This window comes from Heteronotia binoei, chromosome 5, assembly GCF_032191835.1.
Source record: "Heteronotia binoei isolate CCM8104 ecotype False Entrance Well chromosome 5, APGP_CSIRO_Hbin_v1, whole genome shotgun sequence".
Lineage (NCBI taxonomy): Eukaryota > Metazoa > Chordata > Lepidosauria > Squamata > Gekkonidae > Heteronotia > Heteronotia binoei.
Window position 1 is genome coordinate 42,792,758 of NC_083227.1, and position 18,204 is coordinate 42,810,961.

General features: G+C 48.7%; 1 protein-coding gene across 2 annotated transcripts in view; it reads left to right on the forward strand.

Annotated features, from left to right (window-relative positions):
• Window positions 1-18,204, forward strand: part of MTMR14 (myotubularin related protein 14) — a 92,647-nt gene that overhangs the window by 21,094 nt on the left and 53,349 nt on the right. For both annotated transcript variants that reach the window (XM_060239339.1, XM_060239340.1), the window contains exons 7-10: window positions 3,069-3,142; window positions 5,456-5,526; window positions 7,467-7,541; window positions 13,075-13,141. In XM_060239339.1, coding sequence (XP_060095322.1) covers window positions 3,069-3,142; window positions 5,456-5,526; window positions 7,467-7,541; window positions 13,075-13,141 — 287 coding nt within the window. The remainder of the gene's footprint in view (window positions 1-3,068; window positions 3,143-5,455; window positions 5,527-7,466; window positions 7,542-13,074; window positions 13,142-18,204) is intronic.

The following is an 18,204-nucleotide window of genomic DNA, read 5'->3' on the forward strand; positions in this document are numbered from 1 at the left end:
TGTAATGCCAGGTAGTGGACATATAAACTTTATAAAGGGCACAGACACACAAGTAAAGATTTTTTTTTTGCTTAAAATATTAGCCTGCTTGCAATATTTTGTTTTACAGTCTCTGATAAATGTCACCTCTTGCTATGAATTATTGCATCAAAAACTGCAGCCAATGTCTGTGCTGTACCAGTCCTGAATATGTGCTGTTCAGGTGTGCACATCTGTAATTTGCAAACCTACTTTTGATTCATTGACATTCATTACAGCCATCTCATGGTCAATGCTTTGAGCCTAAGACCCAGAGGAACATGAAGCAGCCGGGCCTTGTGAGCTTTTGTACAGAAGTTGCTTCAAGTACTAGTCAAGAACATGTGAAGGCACCATGGCACAGACTGAGGGCTACGTGCTTGTCTACAAAACTATAATTTTCCCCAGAAAAATGACTACAACTCAAACCACCCCCCCAAAAAAAACAACTACAAGAACAGAGACACAGCCATGTACAGTGGTCAGTGTCAGCCTACTATCTGGGAAGTCTAAATTCAAGACCCTCAATCAAAGGAAAATGTGAAAAAAAGGAAAATTTGCTGGGTAAACCTGGGGTGGAACACACTCTCAGCCTAATGCTGATATTTTTCTTCTAAATAGTTCACATGCTTTCCTATTGAGAAAGACTGGAGGGCATGAGTACAGTAAAAAAGAGGAGGGGAACCCAGTTACAAGCCCAACCAAACTCTCTCTCTCTGTAGCAAGGCAAAAAGCTCATACCTTCACTAAAATGTTGCTAGTTTAACAGCATTCTTTGTAGCTGTCCTGATGGTGGGGACTGGGCAAAGGAAGCTCTGGCTCTTTCTTTTGTTCCCCAGGGCAGAAGGAGGGGGAGGAGCCTCAGCCATTCATTAGAAGGAAGAGAGGCTTGTCTCAGTAGCTCTGCATAGTGATTAATTGAGCCTGGCAAACTTAATCAACCAGCAGAGCTATAGAGCTAAGCTCCCTTATTGGCTGAGGCTGCTCCTCCCTCCTCCCTTTGGGAAAAGGGAGGGGGGAGAGGGAAAGGCTGCTTTGCTGCTCTGGCCTGTCCAGGGAGAAACACAAAATGGCGACCGAAAAAAGCAGCAGATGACAGCCAGTTGCTGGAGGGCCTGATTGGAGCCCTCTGCGGGCCTGATCCAGCCCACAGGCTGCATGTTTGACACCCCCTGCTTTAGATCATAGTCTAAGCATGGTACTATACTGCATCACAGCCATGCAAAAATAAAAACTAACCTCAGTCAGGTATGGGGGGGACTGAGAGCCAGTTTGCTGTAGTAGTTAAGTGCACGGACTCTTTTCTGGGAGAACCAGGTTTGATTCCCCACTCCTCCACTTGCAGCTGCTGGAATGGCCTTGGGTTAGCCATAGCTATCACAGGAGTTGTCCTTGAAAGGGCAGCTGCTGTCAGAGCCCTCTCAGCCCCACCCACCTCACAGGATGTCTGTTGTGGAGGGAGAAGACATAGGAGATTGTAAGTTGCTCTGAGTCTGATTCAGAGAGAAGGGCGGGGTATAAATCTGCAGCAGTCTTTGTCTTCTTAGAGAGGGATGACCTTTCTCCCCCAGGTATCCACTGCTTCCTGCCTTTTGCCATGAGTGCTAGAAACTAAGTCTCTGATTCATAGAGAAAGGCGGGGTATAAATCTGCAGTTCTTTTCCCCCCTAAGCTGAGTTAGTGTGAGCTAGCTCAGTTTTTTAGCCTCTGGTTCACATATTTTTGTCTTAGCTCAGAACAAACTAATTTATGCAAAAGCTCACAACTTTTATTGCAGTAGCACACAAAGTAGAATTTTTGCTTACAAGACTCCACAGCATAGAGGGAGGGTGGGGGGTGGGCAGGATGTGATATTGGCATAGGGTTTCACTTCCTAGGAAGCTCACTTCTCATCTGTTTTCAAGTGAAATTCTAGTCTTCAGGGCAATAGTCTTAAGTGAAGCATTTGGTGACAGCCCAAGATTTCCATGCCCTGCTTCTAACCTCTTGTTGCTTCTGCAATACTTGCCACTTCTCTTTGACTGTCTGCCCTCTGCTGCACTAGGGCACATGAACTATTACTAGTCTGGCCAAATCCTTCTCTTGGTGTGTAACTTGGGATGTCTGCCTCATTGCTGTTTCCGTTGACATAGCTGCAGTAACAAGTCCCAGAGGTGATAGTATACTTTCCCCAGAGGAGCTATAGACTCAAGATCAGTGGAAAGAGAGAAAGGATGAAGAGAAATGTGTGTGGGGGGGAGGGGGATGACTTGATGTGAGAGCAGTGAGGATGGAGTGGAAGGAAGAAGTACTGACAAGGATGGGTGTTGAAGGAAAAGAGCAAGGTAGCTTGGAGGCTGCAAGGGAAAGCCTCCCATAACAGAGAATTCCCCAAGGCAGAAGAAGAGGAGGGGGACAAGTGGACCAAAGGGCAGACTTCAGTTGGTTCCATTACTCTGCCCCAGGGAGGAAGTTGTACTCTCCAGAGTGCCTATTCCAGGTGAGCCAGTTCACTACTGTTGTCCTGCAACGCTTCTGGGGAGGGGCTGTGGCTGTGGGGTAGAGCTTCTGCTTGGCACGCAGAAGCTCCCAGGTTCAACCCCCAGCATCTCCAGATAAAAGGACCAGGCAGCAGGTGCAGTGAAAGCCCTCTCCACCTGAGTCTCTGGAGAGCTGCTGCCAGTCTGAATAGACTGACTTTGGACCAAGGGTCTGATTCCGCATAAGGCAGCTTCACATATGGCTAATGCAGAAGGTGGGCAAAAGGTGGATTGCTGTATCGGCAGTGGGCCACACCCTGTGGGCTATCCCGTGTGTGCTGGTGAAAATGATGTCTTGCTTGAGCCAGGAAGACAATTCTAGAGCAAGAAGAGCATTCTTGGGATCACTGAATGCAGATTAGGCCATGCCTTAATTATCAGGAGGTCATAAAATGTATAAGCTGTATGGGTTGATTGTGGAGGAAAAGAAGTCATTGATGCAGGACGGAGGTTGGGTCCCTCCCCCCTTTGCTCTCCAATGCCATAAAGCCTCCCATCACTGTGGTGCTTTTCCCTGTCTCCCTTTCTCAGTGTGACGTCTTCTGAGAAGGTGGATAAAGCTCAGCGCTACGCCGACTTCACCCTCCTCTCTGCCCCATACCCAGGTACGGAGAGGGTGTTCAGAGGGTCAGGCGGCAGCCTACAATGAGGTACTGGGGTGTGTGTGCCTGAATGATTAATGATCAACTGTTCATGTGGTAAGTGGGAGTGACATGACCAGCTTCAAACTGGACGGAGGGTGCTGCTGAAAAATAGTGAGGCGAAACTATAGGATCTCAGTGTACAGCTGTGTAAATAAAAAACCGCTAAGAGACACCATAAATTTTAAATGACAAGACTGTGTAATGTAGAAGTCAGTGGTATTCTGACAGAGCTTGCAAATAAAACTTCAAATAAGAGCATGTAGCAAAAAGACATTCACAGTTCAAAAATAGTCTTTTCAATCACAAAGGAGTAACAATATTCCAGTATTTAGTTCAAATAACTAAAGGAAGCCTTTCCAAAGACGTCTGTTGTAGATATCAAGATGTTTCATCTGTCTTCAGTTTGGAGGCTCATTTATCACTGGAACCCAGTCTTTACAGTACATTCATAGAAGACCAACAAGGTTCAGAACATGTCTGTTAGATTTCCAGGAGAACCAGCTCCAAACTGAAGAAAGACGGATGAAACATCTTGATAACTAGAATGTCTGTGGAAGGGCTTCCTTTAGTTCTTTGAACTAAATACTGGAATATTGTTACTCCTTTGTGATTGGAAAGACTATTTTTGAACTGTCTTCTGTGAATGTCTTTTTGCTACACGCTCTTGTTTATTTGAAGTTCTGTGTGCAAGCTTTGTCAAAACACCATGACCTCTACATTACACTGTCTTGTTTAAAATTTATGATGTCTCTTAGCTGAAAAATAGTGAGGCTGCAAGCAGCGACGGATGCCCACATATGGGTACTTTCTTGGCTGCAGCATCACTGTTCACCCGCCCTGCCAAAACTTTGCATCTTTTCCTCTGCTGTCTCCAGAGGTTCCTCTGCTACACAGTCAGAAGGGGCTTCAACATTGTAGGGAAATTCTGGCTAGGCAAGGCTGACCTGGAAATTTCATGGAGCCTTGAAACGTTACAGGATGTTCCCAGGGAGTTCTGGCATGGGGAAAATGTGTGCATATGCACTTAACATCTCCTAATGGAAGGGAAGCCCACAATGGGAGTGTTCCACTTAAAGCTGCAGCAGCCCTTGGATAAATTTCCAGCTCTAGGACATGACTTCGAAATGGCTCCAAAGTTGAGTTGTGTGGAGGCGGTTGTGTAAAAACTCTGAGTTCGTCTAGGGTGTGCTCTTGTATAGGGGAGAGAGAACTGGTTCTGAATCAAAGCAGCACAGCTCATGCGATGCAAACCTTTTTGATGCATGTGCTATGGCATGGATGTTTCATGCTGTACCTTATAAGTATGTGGCCAAGACACCTCAACCAAGGTGGATGGTGACAGTGTTGGTGATTTTTTTTAAACAGGCCAAGTGTTCTGCTTTCGTGCTCTTGGCAGCATTTTTGTGTGACTGGCAGGCATGAACCTTTTTATGTTGCGGATGCAGAATAGTTCGGGAACCATGGGTTTAAAGAAGCAGTTCATGTTCATGGCCATCAACCATCACGACTGGGCATGCCAGGTCTGGCTTCCATTGGCACAGTTACAGCCATAACAACCTAAGAGAAGCCATGTTGGATCAGGCGAATGACCCATCCAGTCCAACACTTTGTGTCACACCGTGGCAAAAAAACCTGAAAACAAAACCCCAAGTGCCATCAGAAGATTCACAATTGGGGCTAGAAGCCCTTCTGCTTTGCCCCCCCCCCAGCACCAAGAATACAGACCATCTGTCCCAGACAGAGAGTTCCAACAATACGCTGTGACTAATAGCCACTGATGGACCTCTGCTCCATATGTTTATCCAATCCCCTCTTGAAGCTGGCTATGCTTGTAGCTGCCATGATGGCAAATAAGGCTGAGGACCTATCCTTTGTCAGTCCTAGCCCAGGGCCTAATGCTGGTGGTTATGAGAGAGCTGTACTCTGGTCTGCAGCACGTTCTCTGTGGGGCCAAGCGAGATCACAGCCTCTTAAGCCCTCGGCTGGTTTTGTCTTTCGGTGGCCAGCCTTGTCTCTTTCCAAGTCGGAGCTGCCTGTCACCTGGGATTGTGGGCTGCCAGAGGGGGCTGTTGCCATGTAGCCAGCTGACTGCTGCTCTGACTCCCAGTGACAGCCCAGCTCTGGCACCCATATGCAGCCTGCTCCAGGGCGTGTGGTTCTTGGGGCAGAGAGGAAGAGGCCTTACTCGACGGCAGTTCCATCTGTCTCTGCACACATTGATTCATCCCCCCCCTCTCTCCCACGACCCATTTCTCTCCCCCTCCCCTTTCACAGGCTGTGAATTTTTCAAGGAGTACAAAGAGCGGGATTACATGGCGGAGGGACTTGTTTTCAACTGGAAGCAGGTATGAGGCTGATGTCAAAGTGGATTGGCGGGTTTGACTTTTGAATGGAATGCTTTGAAACATTCCTGATCTAGGCATGTGGAGGATGGGTGAAGCTAAGCTCTTTGTGAACTGGCTCCATTGACAGGTCATCTCACTAGTCAGTCTCCCTTTGGGACATGTTAATTCATACCCTATAGGTGTGTTTTCTTCATCAGAGCTGGACCCTGGAGCGTGTGAATTGGTTCAAGTGTCCTGAGTGGTTCCGTCACCAGGAGTTAGTGTCAAAGTGTCTTAATATAGCAGGGATTAGAGGAAGAGGCTGCCGGGCCGGCAGGTGGTTTCCCCAGGAACTTGACGAGCCGTTCTGTCTAGAAATCCAGCACTCTAAGTCTGGGTCTTGCTTCCATTCCAGGATAGCACCATTGCTGCCTGGACAGACCTCATAGTGGCCAGGGAAATGCCCAGCTCCTCTTCTGTCAGGTCAGCCTCTGGGAAGAATCTTTTTGGAAGCACTGCGGCCTAGAGGCCTGTTCCTCCTGCCCAGAAGAGCATGGTAGTAACATAGTCAACTTCCTGACCATTAGAACGATTCCTCAGTGGAACAGGCTTCCTCGGGGCGGAGGTGGTGGGCTCTCCTTCCTTGGAGGTTTTTAAACAGAGGCTAGATGGCTATCTGACAGCAATGAAGATTCTGTGAATTTAGGGGGAGGTTTTTTGTGAGTTTCCTGCATTGTGCAGACTGTTGACTAGATGACCCTAGAGCTCCCTTCCAACTCTATGATTCTATGATAACTGTGGCAGAGCCAGTTTCGTGTGTGTGTGTGGTGTGTGCCTCACTCTGTGATCTGTTCCGCTGCCACTGGGACTGTGAGCTGAGTTTTATAGGAAGGATGGTATTTTGAATGCAGTTCATGGAGTAACAGGACAATAAATTTGTCAGGAGATGGCCAACTGATGGAAGTGGAGGCACTTCTGCTCTCCTGGCAGAGGCCTGGGGCTCCAAAGTGCATCTGTTGTTTCATCTGGCCCTTTCGTGAGAGGTCAGGCACTGTAATCCAGTGGGTGCCATCTAGAAGTGGGGCCTTCACTGATTTCTGCTGGTCCAAAGCTTATTGTGCTGTTGAATGGATGTCCCATCCAATGTTCCCTCTAAGGTGCAGAATCTTGTGAGCAAAAATCCTTCTTTGTGAGCTACTGGCATTAAAGTTGTGAGCCACTTCATAAATTAGTATGCTCTGGGGTCATCCTTCCTGAGCTAAGACAAAAATGTGTGAGCTGAAGGCTAAAAATCTGTGAACTAGCTCATGCTAAGTCAGCTTAGAGGGAACACTGGTCCCATCCTGTTTGACTTGCGCTGTGTCATCAGTTCTGAATCTCAGTGAGAAAGGTGGACTATAAATACATATTGAGAAGCACCTACGCACTGGTTTAAGCACTGGACACTTGCGTATATGTTTATAAACGGGAGACACAAAGAGATACAACAACATGTGAGATCTCTTTCTTAGAATCTGGAGATATTTTCCTTAGCTTGTGACTGGGCAAACTTTTAGAACCTGTCTTGATCTAGAATCAGGTAGAATTATTGGTCCTGTGGGCCACCAATGGGACATCCAGTATCAAAACTGCCAACACCTTGAAGAGTCACTCATGGGAAAGTGTCGAGCGCAGGCAGCGAGGAGGAGCAGTTGTCCTGCCACCAGTGTTTGCTTAACTGGGTAGAACGAAGTCCGCAGACTTTATTTACTCCTGGTTAGAAGATGCTACCGAACTGTGAGGTTTACTTGCCTGGGAATTTGGGTGAGGCCTGTTTTGCAGTGGACTTTGGTTCCCATGGTTAGTATGCTTGGGTGGGAACACAGGGCTTTAATCTCAGCTCGGACTCCAATCTGCAGTGCCATCTCTGGCCCAACCTGTGTCTTGCACCTATGAAGAACTGTATGCCCGTTTCTTTGCAGGATTACGTTGATGCTCCACTCAGCATCCCTGCTTCTCTGACGCAGTCACTGAACATCGACTGGAGTGAGTATCAGGTAAGGTGAGCAAAGGGGGGGGGGTGACAGCTTGGCAGTGGGGTCTCTTGGCAAGGGTGGGGGGCAGCACTTCGCCTCCTTTGCTTCTTGAGGTAGCACTCTCTGCACCCACAACTGCATATTCTAGAGACCGCCACCAGAAACCGCCTGCTTTTCACCAGCTTGGCACTTTTTGGTCTTTATGACAATCTCTCAAAGTAGGTCATCATTATCCATATTTTATAAGCGAATATATTACTCGCATGCCTTCCCTTCCTCTGAAGCTGAGCACAGCTCATCTTTGGTGTCTCTGCAGTCGTCTTCCAGGCAGTTTGCACAGCCAGACTGGCTTAGCTTTAGAAGCTGCATCATGTCCCTGCATCCCGTCCTAGTGAACGAAAGGAGGGGGGGTACCAAGGGAGAAGCAATGCCTTTTTCCCCAAGTGCTGCTCTGTGAGTCCATGGCAGAAGAGGAGGAGGAGGAGGCTGATGTTGGATTTATCAATATCATAAATCCAATCAGAGACTCAGAGCAGCTTACAATCTCCTATATCTTCTCCCCCGACAACAGACACCCTGTGAAGTGGGTGGGGCTGAGAGAGCTCTCACAGCAGCTACTCTTTCAAGGACAGCTATACGAGAGCTATGGCTGACCCAAGGCCATTCCAGCAGCTGCAAGTGGAGGAGTGGGGATTCACACCCGGTTCTCCCAGATAAGAGTCTGCACACTTAACCACTTTTCTGGAGTAGGCAATGACCTGCCTCGTCAGCATCTTGTTTCCAGTAGGAGCCAACAGAGAATTGACAAGCAGAGCATGAAGGGTCAACTGAATCCCTTCCTCCCTGGACACTCCACCATCTTCTTGTTCCTTGGACTGCAACAGGAGCAGTGCTGAGCACCACAGCAGTGTTGTAATGAGGTGGGCACTAATGTCATGAGCGATATTAGCCACCTCTCTGCTCCGCAGTCTGAGAAACTGGCCCTGATTATGAGCTGCTCTCGGGGAGGATTTTTCCATTCTTGCAGAGTCTCTGCTTGTGTTCCCAGAGCACCCAAGTGCTTCATGCTCCTTGACCTTCTCTGCACTTTCATCTGAGTTCTCATCTCAGTGTTCCCTTCCGTGACTTTCTGAGCTTAGTCATCCTAAAATGCCATATTTTTTCCAAGTGTCTGTCTCTTCTTCCTCGTGTGCCTCTCTACCCACCCCCCGCTCAAACTCTTTGAGTAAAACATGTATTTATTTCTGCCTTCCTCCTTTCTTTAAAACTCGCCCTGTCTTCCTTAACCTTTTCTGTCAAATGCTTGAGAAAGATAGCAATTCCCCCCTCCTCAAGGACTCATTGTTCTCTGTTAAGGGAGGGGTGTGATCTCTCCATGTAAGCCTGTCTCCGAGAACCAGGACAGCCTGCCCCTTTGGAAGGAGAAGAAAGAAGATTCAGAAATGAAAAATAATGGTGATTAAGCAGTTGCAATACCTGGTGAATCGTGCTTCTGATGATAGAGTGATGTCTTTTTTTGGAGGGGGGATGGGAATTGCTATGACAGCCAACGCCTGCATGCCTTACTTAAATCCCACTGACGACAAAGCAACAGCCTGTACTATTGTGCCGGTGCCCTGCAATTTCACCTAGATTCTGCCAAGCGTAGCATGCCATTAATTGCATTTTTTTGAGCACATTCCTCACCAAGCTTGGTGGGGAACGTCAGTCATTTTCCTTTCTGTGTTTCGGCAGCCAGGTGGTGCTAGCCACTTGATGGGGTGGGGTGGGGGGGAGAGCTTGCCTGTGGAGAGTCTTGTCTTTAGAACCTCAACATATTGTGACTGGCATTAAGTGAACCCTAGCAGAAAATGTTTTTTGCTTGTTTGTCTTTATTTGTAAGTTGGCAGGCAGGGGGGTGTCAGGTTGCAGAATACAAACTTGCTTTGTTAGAGCAGAATGGAGGAAGACAAGTCAGGAGGGGGAGATTGTGGAAAATAAACTCTCAGTGTTTGGGGCAGGGGGGCTGGGCTCCAGGAAAAGATGATGGGTGATAAAGGGGATACAGCTCCTTGGAATTATATAGGAGTTTGTGTGCTGTCCCCAATGAAGTGATGAGCTTTAGAGTGGTTTTTGGAAACAGTTAGAAGAGCAGAAAGGACTGGAGGTCCTCTAGAGAGCCAGTTTGGTGTAGTGGTTAAGTGTGTGAACTCTTATCTGGGAGAACCAGGTTTGATTCCCCACTCCTCCACTTGCAGCTGCTGGAATGGCCTTGGGTTGGCCATAGCTATCTCAGGAGCTGTCCTTGAAATGGCAGCTTCTGTGAGAGCCCTCTCAGCCCCATTCACCTCACAGAGGGTGTCTGTTGTGGGGGGGAAAAGGAGATTGTAAGTTGCTCTGAGTCTGATTCAGAGAGAAGGGCGGGGTATAAATCTGCAGCTGTCTTTGTCTTCTTAGAGAGGGATGACCTTTCTCCCCCAGTATCCACTGCTTCCTGCCTTTTGCCATGAGTGCTAGAAACTTGAATTTTAAAAAAAAAAAAGATGGTGAGGTTTTTGAAATACCAGATTTTGCAGTGAGTGCTCACTTCTGCCTTCAGCAATACCATCCTTCCAACCTTCTGTGTTTCTGTATGAAGCTCAAAAAGTGTGATCCTGCACAAAGCAGAGGCCAGAATGGCCCCTTGTGCAAATTTGTTTGGACCCTGGTGCCTTGAGCCATTCTGGGTGCCCCTAGGAAGGGAGACGCAGGTCACCTGTTAGGAGAAGTAATTATATGATCTCTGAGCTTGGAAGCCTCTCTCCCCCCCCCCCCCCCCAATCTTGCTGCTTGCCAGGGAGGAGAGATTGCTGAGCCAATCCTAGGCCAGTGGTTGGAAATGGGTTAGGACTCTGTGGGCAGCTCAGTGGGGTTATTCCAAGATGAGCACATTGTGAAATTTTCTCACCAAACCACTCCAATTACAGGTGAAGTGTGCTGTTTCAGGTGGGGGGGGGGAGGGGAAGAGAGTGCTGATCTTCTCTGCCTGCAGTTCCAAGGGCTCTCCCGGTCTCGTGTGTCCAGGCACAGCAGCCCATTCTACTGCAACATCCCCCATTTTGGGGACCTTGCTGAAGAAGTGGGTCGGGACCCAGCATGATATTCATGGACTCTAATCAGTCTTTTTGCACGCGCTCTACTAGAAGGCCAGAGAGTGATTTCTCCCCCCCCCCCCTTTCTCTGCATCCTCACTCCTGCAAGGGGTCTTGGGAACCCATCCTGTGGAACTAAACAGTCTCTTAAAACAATTGACTAATGAGTCAGAAAAGGGAAGCTTTGTTCTTCTCCCCTCCCTTCTGAACTTTCTTCTTTGCTTTGTGTCCCCCCCTCCCTTTGCAACTATTTTTTTTCTTGCAATTAGCCCGGATCTCTGCTTGAAATCCTTCCCCAACTCTGCAGCCAGGCAACTTCAGATGTTGCCGTTACAATAAACCTTGTTTTGTTATGATGGGTTGGGCGGTGGCCAGAGCGTTTGTGCTTGAAGTAGGGGGAGATGGGCATTCGAGGCCTTGCTGGGGTGTGAAGTTTTCTTCTGGAGAGCCAGGGTCTCGCTACTCATGGGTCAGCTGAGCATACGCCCCAGGGTGGGTGTTCTGAGGAGGAAATGGGATACGCTTTGAGCATTTTGGAAGTGATAAATAAGGCTAGAAAAAGGAGCTCCGTGGCGCAGAGTGGTAAAACTGCAGTACTGCAGTCCAAGCTCTGCTCATGATCAGCAATGTAGCAATGCGCACACCGGCATTGCTAATAAGGATAGTACTTACTATGGCATTCCTGCTATTATGCGTGCTAATTAGAGAAAGCTAAGAATTCTTTTGGCACTACTGGACCTGGGAAACTGTAAAATACTTATAAGAATGGTCCCTGGAAGAAGGATTTGAGATCCAAAATGGCTTGCAAAGCGGACCGGTTCTCCGTGGACCACCTACTTTTAATACTGGACTGAATGTGTTTAGTGGCTTTCAGCCACATAAGGGCAGTAGGAGCACTGAGTAACTTATGAGGTTTTAACTTGGTGATATGTACTGAATATTTTTTGGAGATTCAATGATGCCTTGACCTTCCTAGGCCAGTAGTTGTTTCCTTTTTTGTTGTTGTTTTGTCTTGCACCCAGATAGTTTTGTTTTTCCTTGCATTGTGACCCAGGGAGCACGAAGACCTGTCTGTAGCTCGTGATGCCACATATAAAGATTTCACTTTGCCTTTGCTGATACTGTGGGGGGAATCTGTAGTTTTGAGGGTTTGGCAGTAAGATTTCTAGCAGTGACGCAATGAGAGAAAGATGCTGTGATGAGTGTCTTTGACAGCAGAAGTAGGGTGTAGTCCAGAGAGGGGAAGAACCAGTCCACTCTAACCAGAGGGCTGAGTGGTATAGTGGTTAGTGCCAGACTAGGATTTGGGACACCCAGGTTCAAATCCTAGTTCTTCCATGGAGGGTGATGACCTTGGGCCAATCACATGCCCTCCACTTTAGTGCAGACTCTTAACTGGGAGAACCAGGTTTGATTCCCCACTCCTCCACTTGCAGCTGCTGCAATGGCCTTGGGTCAGCCATAGCTATCACAGGAGTTGTCCTTGAAAGGGCAGCTGCTGTGAGAGCCCTCTCAGCCCCACCCACCTCACAGGGTGTCTGTTGTGGGGGGAGAAGACATAGGAGATTATAAGCCGCTCTGAGTCTCTGATTCAGAGAGAAGGGCGGGGTGTACATCTGCTGTCTTCTTCTTCCACTTATCCTACCTCACAGGGTCATGGAGAAGATAAAATGGTGGAGAGGAGAACAAAATAAGCTGCTTCGGGCCCCATTGGGGAGAAAGATGGGGTATAACTGAATGCAAAGAGAATGTGCAGGTGATGAAGCAAGTGATGATCATGAATTGCAAGGAGACATTCTTTAGGACAGAGTATTTGGCAAAGTGTGGTTGCGCACAAAAGCTTATACCCAGAATTAAACTTCGTTGGTTTTAAAGTTGCCACTCGTCTCAAACTTTGCTCATCTGTTTTTGAACTTAAAATTTTTATTTTAGCTTACCAAGCATACAGCAAATATGTATTGCACATTCTATAGGTAAACCTATGAATTTACAATTACCAAGAAATGAATGAAGGAAAGAAAGAAAAGCATTGCAGAAATAATTAATGTAATAATATTGACAGTTTCAGAAGTGTGCTAATGTACTATAACAGTGCACTGACTGCACCACTGCTTTTAGCGTGTCATTGCACGTCCTGTATTCTAACACCGGAAGCCACTGTTCTGCAAATTTGGGGTTATTATGAATAGTCTCTGACAAGGAAACTTGATCTGCTTTCCTTTCCATTATACAATAACCCTGCAGTTTTACAGTGCCACTGCGTGATGGTTGACGGATGAATAGTTTTTCCAATTGTATGCAATTACAGATTTTGCAGCTGCCAGTAAAACACCAATTAGATTTTTGTTTGGGAACCGTGTATTAGAGTCATTCCAAAGATTTGATAATATGGTCAAAGTGTTCATTTCTCCTGTTCCTCTTTCTCTCTCCCCATCCTTTCTCAGAGCTGGGACCTGGTGCAGCAGACGCAGAACTACCTGAAGCTCCTGATCTCTATCATCAACAGGGACGGTGAGACGCTTCCTCCTCCCGTGTGGGGTGAGGGTGTCGTGGTGCAATTGGCTCCCCGTGTGCTCTTGTCTCTGGCTCCCCACGTCTCTCTTGCCTCTGCTGCCTCCACAGAGCATTTTCTGGTGACCCGCAAAGTTTCCCTGGAGGAAAGTTTTTTGGGGGAGGATGGACTCTTGCTTGACACCTTTGCTCTTCAAGGGCTCTCTGCTTTGGCTTTGCCAAATCAGGCTGCAGCAGTTAGTGGCAGGCACCTCTGTTCTGTTTCTGCTCATTTTGGGCTACAGGCAAAGCTTTGGGTTTTTAATTATTCCTCCCCATTAAAAAAAAAATTCTGACCATCCCTCATAAGTCACATTCTTTGATCTGTATTAGGCCCCCAAGCAACTGGCTGTCATCTGCTTCCTTCTCCCTCTCTCTTGCTTCATTCTGCATCACAGCTTGCTTTGTCAGGCTTGCTCATTTGCACAGGAGCTACTGAGCCAAGCTTCTCTTCCTTCTGTTGTCTGAGGCTCCTCCCCGTCCTTTTCCCCTGGGGAAGGAAGGAAAGAGCCAGCGCTTCATTTGCCCAGTTCCCTGGATCGCACAGGAGACATACAAACAAAGCACCTTTAAGATCAATGAGTGCTAAATTTATATCTCTGCTACATGGCGTTACATTTTATGACACACATAGCCCAGCCCAACAAGGTCTCATTTATGTCCGATCCAGCCCTCATAACAAATGAGTTTGACACCCCTGCCCTATGCTGTATGTGGAGTTGGGCTGAGGTAGGGGAAGACCTGGCTTCAGCTTCCTAAGTACGCTCTCTTCTCTCTCATGTCCTTTTGCTGAAACTTGATAGCCATTTCAAGCAACTTGCCAGGGTGGGGCTAAGAACATAAGAAGAGCCCTGTTGGATCAGACCAATAGTCCATCTAGTCCAGCATCAAATCAAATCAATCAAATCAAATCAAATTTTATTCTTATATCCCGCCCTCCCCCACCAGAAGGCGGGCTCAGGGCGGCTCACAGACATGACACGTCATGATTCGTGTTCTGGACTCTGCACTGTGCACTTTACACAGGAGAGAGCGATCAGATACCAGCCTTGATAGTGACTTATAGCAGCTGCTGCCAGCGAGGAATGGCCGGCTCAGGGATTCCAGTGCTCCTGGGGAGGGGGAGGTATGGCGGTGGGAGCAGATATTATAAGGGAGGAGGACAGAGACAAGTTGGTGCTCGGCCCCCCTCCAATCTGCGGCCCATCCCAAGGGTGACAGGTAGTAGGGCCAGGTGTAACCCGCCTCCGTCATTGGTGTTATGCAACGCCAGGTCCATTAATAATAAGACCTCAACTCTCCGAGAGTTTATGCTCGAGCAGAATATGGACCTGGCTTGCGTGACTGAGACCTGGATCCGGGAGGGTGATACAGTAGCCCTCTCGCAAACAGCTCCCCCAGGTTACTCAGTCTTCCACCAATCGCGGACTAGCGGGCGGGGGGGAGGAGTGGCATTATTTGCACGGGAGGCTTACTCCTTCAGGGCACTCCCGGCCCCAAAGATTGAGGGCATTGAATGTGCTGGTCTGGCGTGGGGGGATGGAGAGGGGTTGGCGATTTGGCTGGTGTACCGTACGCCTAACGCACCAGCCAACGCCTTACCGTCCCTGCTCGAGGCGGCGACAGGCTGGGCGCTGGAGCACCCAAGGCTGATAATCCTGGGTGACTTCAACGTCCATGCTGATGACCCGTCCTCCAGTCAGGCGGCGGACCTAGTGTCTTCCATGGCGACACTGGGACTCTCTCAATTTGTTGCAACCCCCACCCACCAGGCCGGACACATGTTAGACCTGATCTTTGCGGCTGGGATCGTAGTGAGCGATATAACTGCAGAGGTAGTGCCATGGTCGGATCACTTCGCCCTCAAGGCCCGTGTAGATATGCCTCCCCAAACCTGTTTAGGCGAGGAGCCGATTATGGCTCGCCCGCGGAGCCAAATGGACCCGGAATGGTTCCAGATGGCTCTGCGGGATCCCTGGCCCTCTGGCGACTCCCTCGATGGCCTGATTGAGACCTGGAATAGCCGGCTCTCTAGGGCCATCGAGGAGATCGCACCTCGGCGCCCTCTGCGGCCCCGGACTAAGCTGGCTCCGTGGTATACCCCGGAATTACGCCAGCTGAAACAAGGCCTTAGACGGCTAGAGAGGCAATGGCGGCGTACTCGTGACGAGGCGACTAGAACATCTTATAGGAAGTTTATGAAGTCCTATGAGATGGCAATCAAGGCCGCAAAGAAAACATACTTTGCGGCTAAGATTGCATCTGCAAATTCGCGCCCAGCCCAATTATTTAGAATAATTCGGAACCTGACTACATTGCCTCAAGGCAACTTAAAAGCTAAGGAATTGGAGATTGGCTGTGAGGCTTTTGCGAAATTTTTTGCGGATAAGGTCCAATCGCTCCGCCATGACTGCCCTGCCAATTTGGAGGCAGTAAGTGAACTCGAAGCCCAATGCGTGTCTTCTGAGTTAACTCTGGATTGCTTCGACCCGCTCAGCTTGGAGGAAGTCGACAGAATTCTTGGTACTGCGCGATCCACGACTTGTGATCTGGACCCATGCCCCTCCTGGCTAATTAAGGCCTGCCAGGAGGAATTAAGATATCCTATACGGGATATTATAAATCGATCCCTTTCAGAGGGTGCTTTTCCAACACCCCTGAAAGAGACATTGGTCCGCCCTCTCTTGAAAAAACCGTCATCAGACCCGGCCGAATTGGCGCACTACCGGCCGGTCTCAAATTTGCCCTTTTTGGGCAAAATTATCGAGAGGGCTGTGGCAGTGCAGTTACAGGAATTTCTGGAGGACGCTTCCATCTTAGACCCATGCCAGTCCGGCTTTCGCCCGGGCCATGGGACGGAAACAGTCCTGGTCGCCCTCATGGATGACCTCCGACGACAACTGGATCGAAGCGGCTCGGCGGTATTGCTGTTGCTAGACCTATCGGCTGCGTTCGATATGGTCGACCATCGGCTGCTGACCCGCCGCCTCGCCGACGCAAGAATTCGGGGGCTAGCCTTACAGTGGCTCTCCTCCTTTCTTGATGGTCGGGGACAAAGGGTGGCAATTGGGGGGGAGCTGTCTCAGAGGCACCCACTTCATTGTGGTGTGCCCCAGGGAGCAGTTCTCTCCCCGATGTTGTTTAACATCTTTATGCGCCCCCTTGCCCAGATTGCACAGAGGTATGGGCTGGGTTGTCACCAATATGCAGATGACACCCAGCTCTATCTATTGATGGACGGCCGGGCTGGTGATGTCCCTATAAATTTGGACCGGGCATTACAAGCCGTGGCTGACTGGCTCAGGCTGAGCGGGCTGAAGTTAAATCCGGCGAAGACTGAGGTCCTTTGCGTGGGCCGCGGCGGACCGGGAGGGGAGATTACTCTACCGGCTTTTGACAGTGCGCCACTGGTACCAGTGCGCAAAGTCAAAAGCCTGGGAGTGCTACTGGAATCCTCTCTATCAATGGAGGCCCAGATAGCTGCCACTGCTAGATCCGCCTTCTTCCATCTCAAGAGGGCGAGGCAGCTGGCTCACTTCTTGGAGCGCAACGACCTAGCAACTGTGATCCACGCAACGGTCACTTCGAGACTAGACTACTGCAATGCCCTCTACATGGGGCTGCCCTTATACCGAACACGGAGACTTCAGGTAGTCCAGAACGCGGCGGCCAGGCTGTTGGAGGGACTACCACGGTGGGAACCTGCGCGGCCTGGGCTGCGGGATCTGCATTGGCTGCCGGTTGTGTACCGTGTTCGCTATAAAGTGCTGGTTATTACCTTTAAAGCCCTATATGGCCGAGGACCTGCCTACCTAAGGGACCGCCTCTCCCCATATGTGCCGCAGAGAACACTGAGATCTAGCTCTCAGAACTTACTAACAATCCCTGGGCCAAGAGATGCCAGGTTGAAGGCTACTAGGGAGCGGGCCTTCTCAGTGATGGCCCCTCGTTGGTGGAACCACCTTCCAGAGATGGTGCGAGCCCTGCGGGACCTGAACCAATTCCGCAGGGCTTGCAAAACATTTCTTTTCCAGCTTGCTTTCGAGATAGAACCCGATTAATCTGACATGTGGACATCTAGCCATCTTGTGGATATTATGATTACAGTATTTAGCACCCATTTTATACATTTTATCTATTTTAAAAATCTATTATGCAATTGATATATTTAAATTGTTTACATTGTTTTACGAATCATGGGATCCCCATGTCTGTTAGCCGCCCTGAGCCCGCTTCGGCGGGGGAGGGCGGGATATAAAAATAAAGTTATTATTATTATTATTATTTAATTAAGACAGATAAACAACATTTTAAATATAGTACAGTTACATAAATAGATTAAAATAGATAAAAATAGGTGCTATAAATTCTGTCATCCCAATTACATACTATCAAACATCAGTTTCAGTTACCCATAAGATGGCTAAAGTTACGATGATTTAATCAGTTTAGTCTGGTCCTAATTCAAATGCGAGCTGGAAAAGAGAGGTTTTGCAAGCCCTGCGGAACTGGTTCAGGTCCCGCAGGGCTCGCACCCCCTCTGGAAGTTGGTTCCACCAGCGAGGGGCCATTAATGAAAAGGCTTGCTCCCGAGTTACCTTCAGTCTGGCCTCTCTTGGCCCCGGGATTTGTAGGAGGTTTTGGGAGCTAGATCTTAACGCTCTCCTGGGGATATATGGGGAGAGGCGGTCCCTGAGGTAGGCAGGTCCTCGACCATATAGGGCTTTAAAGGTAATAACCATAATACTGTCTCACACATAATACTGTCTCACACAGTGACCAGCAACAGGGCATAGAGGCTGTGGCCTTGACCTCACGTTGCTTCCTGACTCTGGGATTCAGAGGATTAGTACCTCTGAATGTGGAGGTTCCCCTCAGTCACCATGGCTAGTGGCCACTAACAGACCTCTTCTCCATGAATCTGTCTAATCCCCCTTTAAAGCTGTTTATTCCTGTGGCCATCACTACATCCTCTGACTGCGAATTCCACATTTTAATCACTCCCTGTGTAAAATACTTTTGTC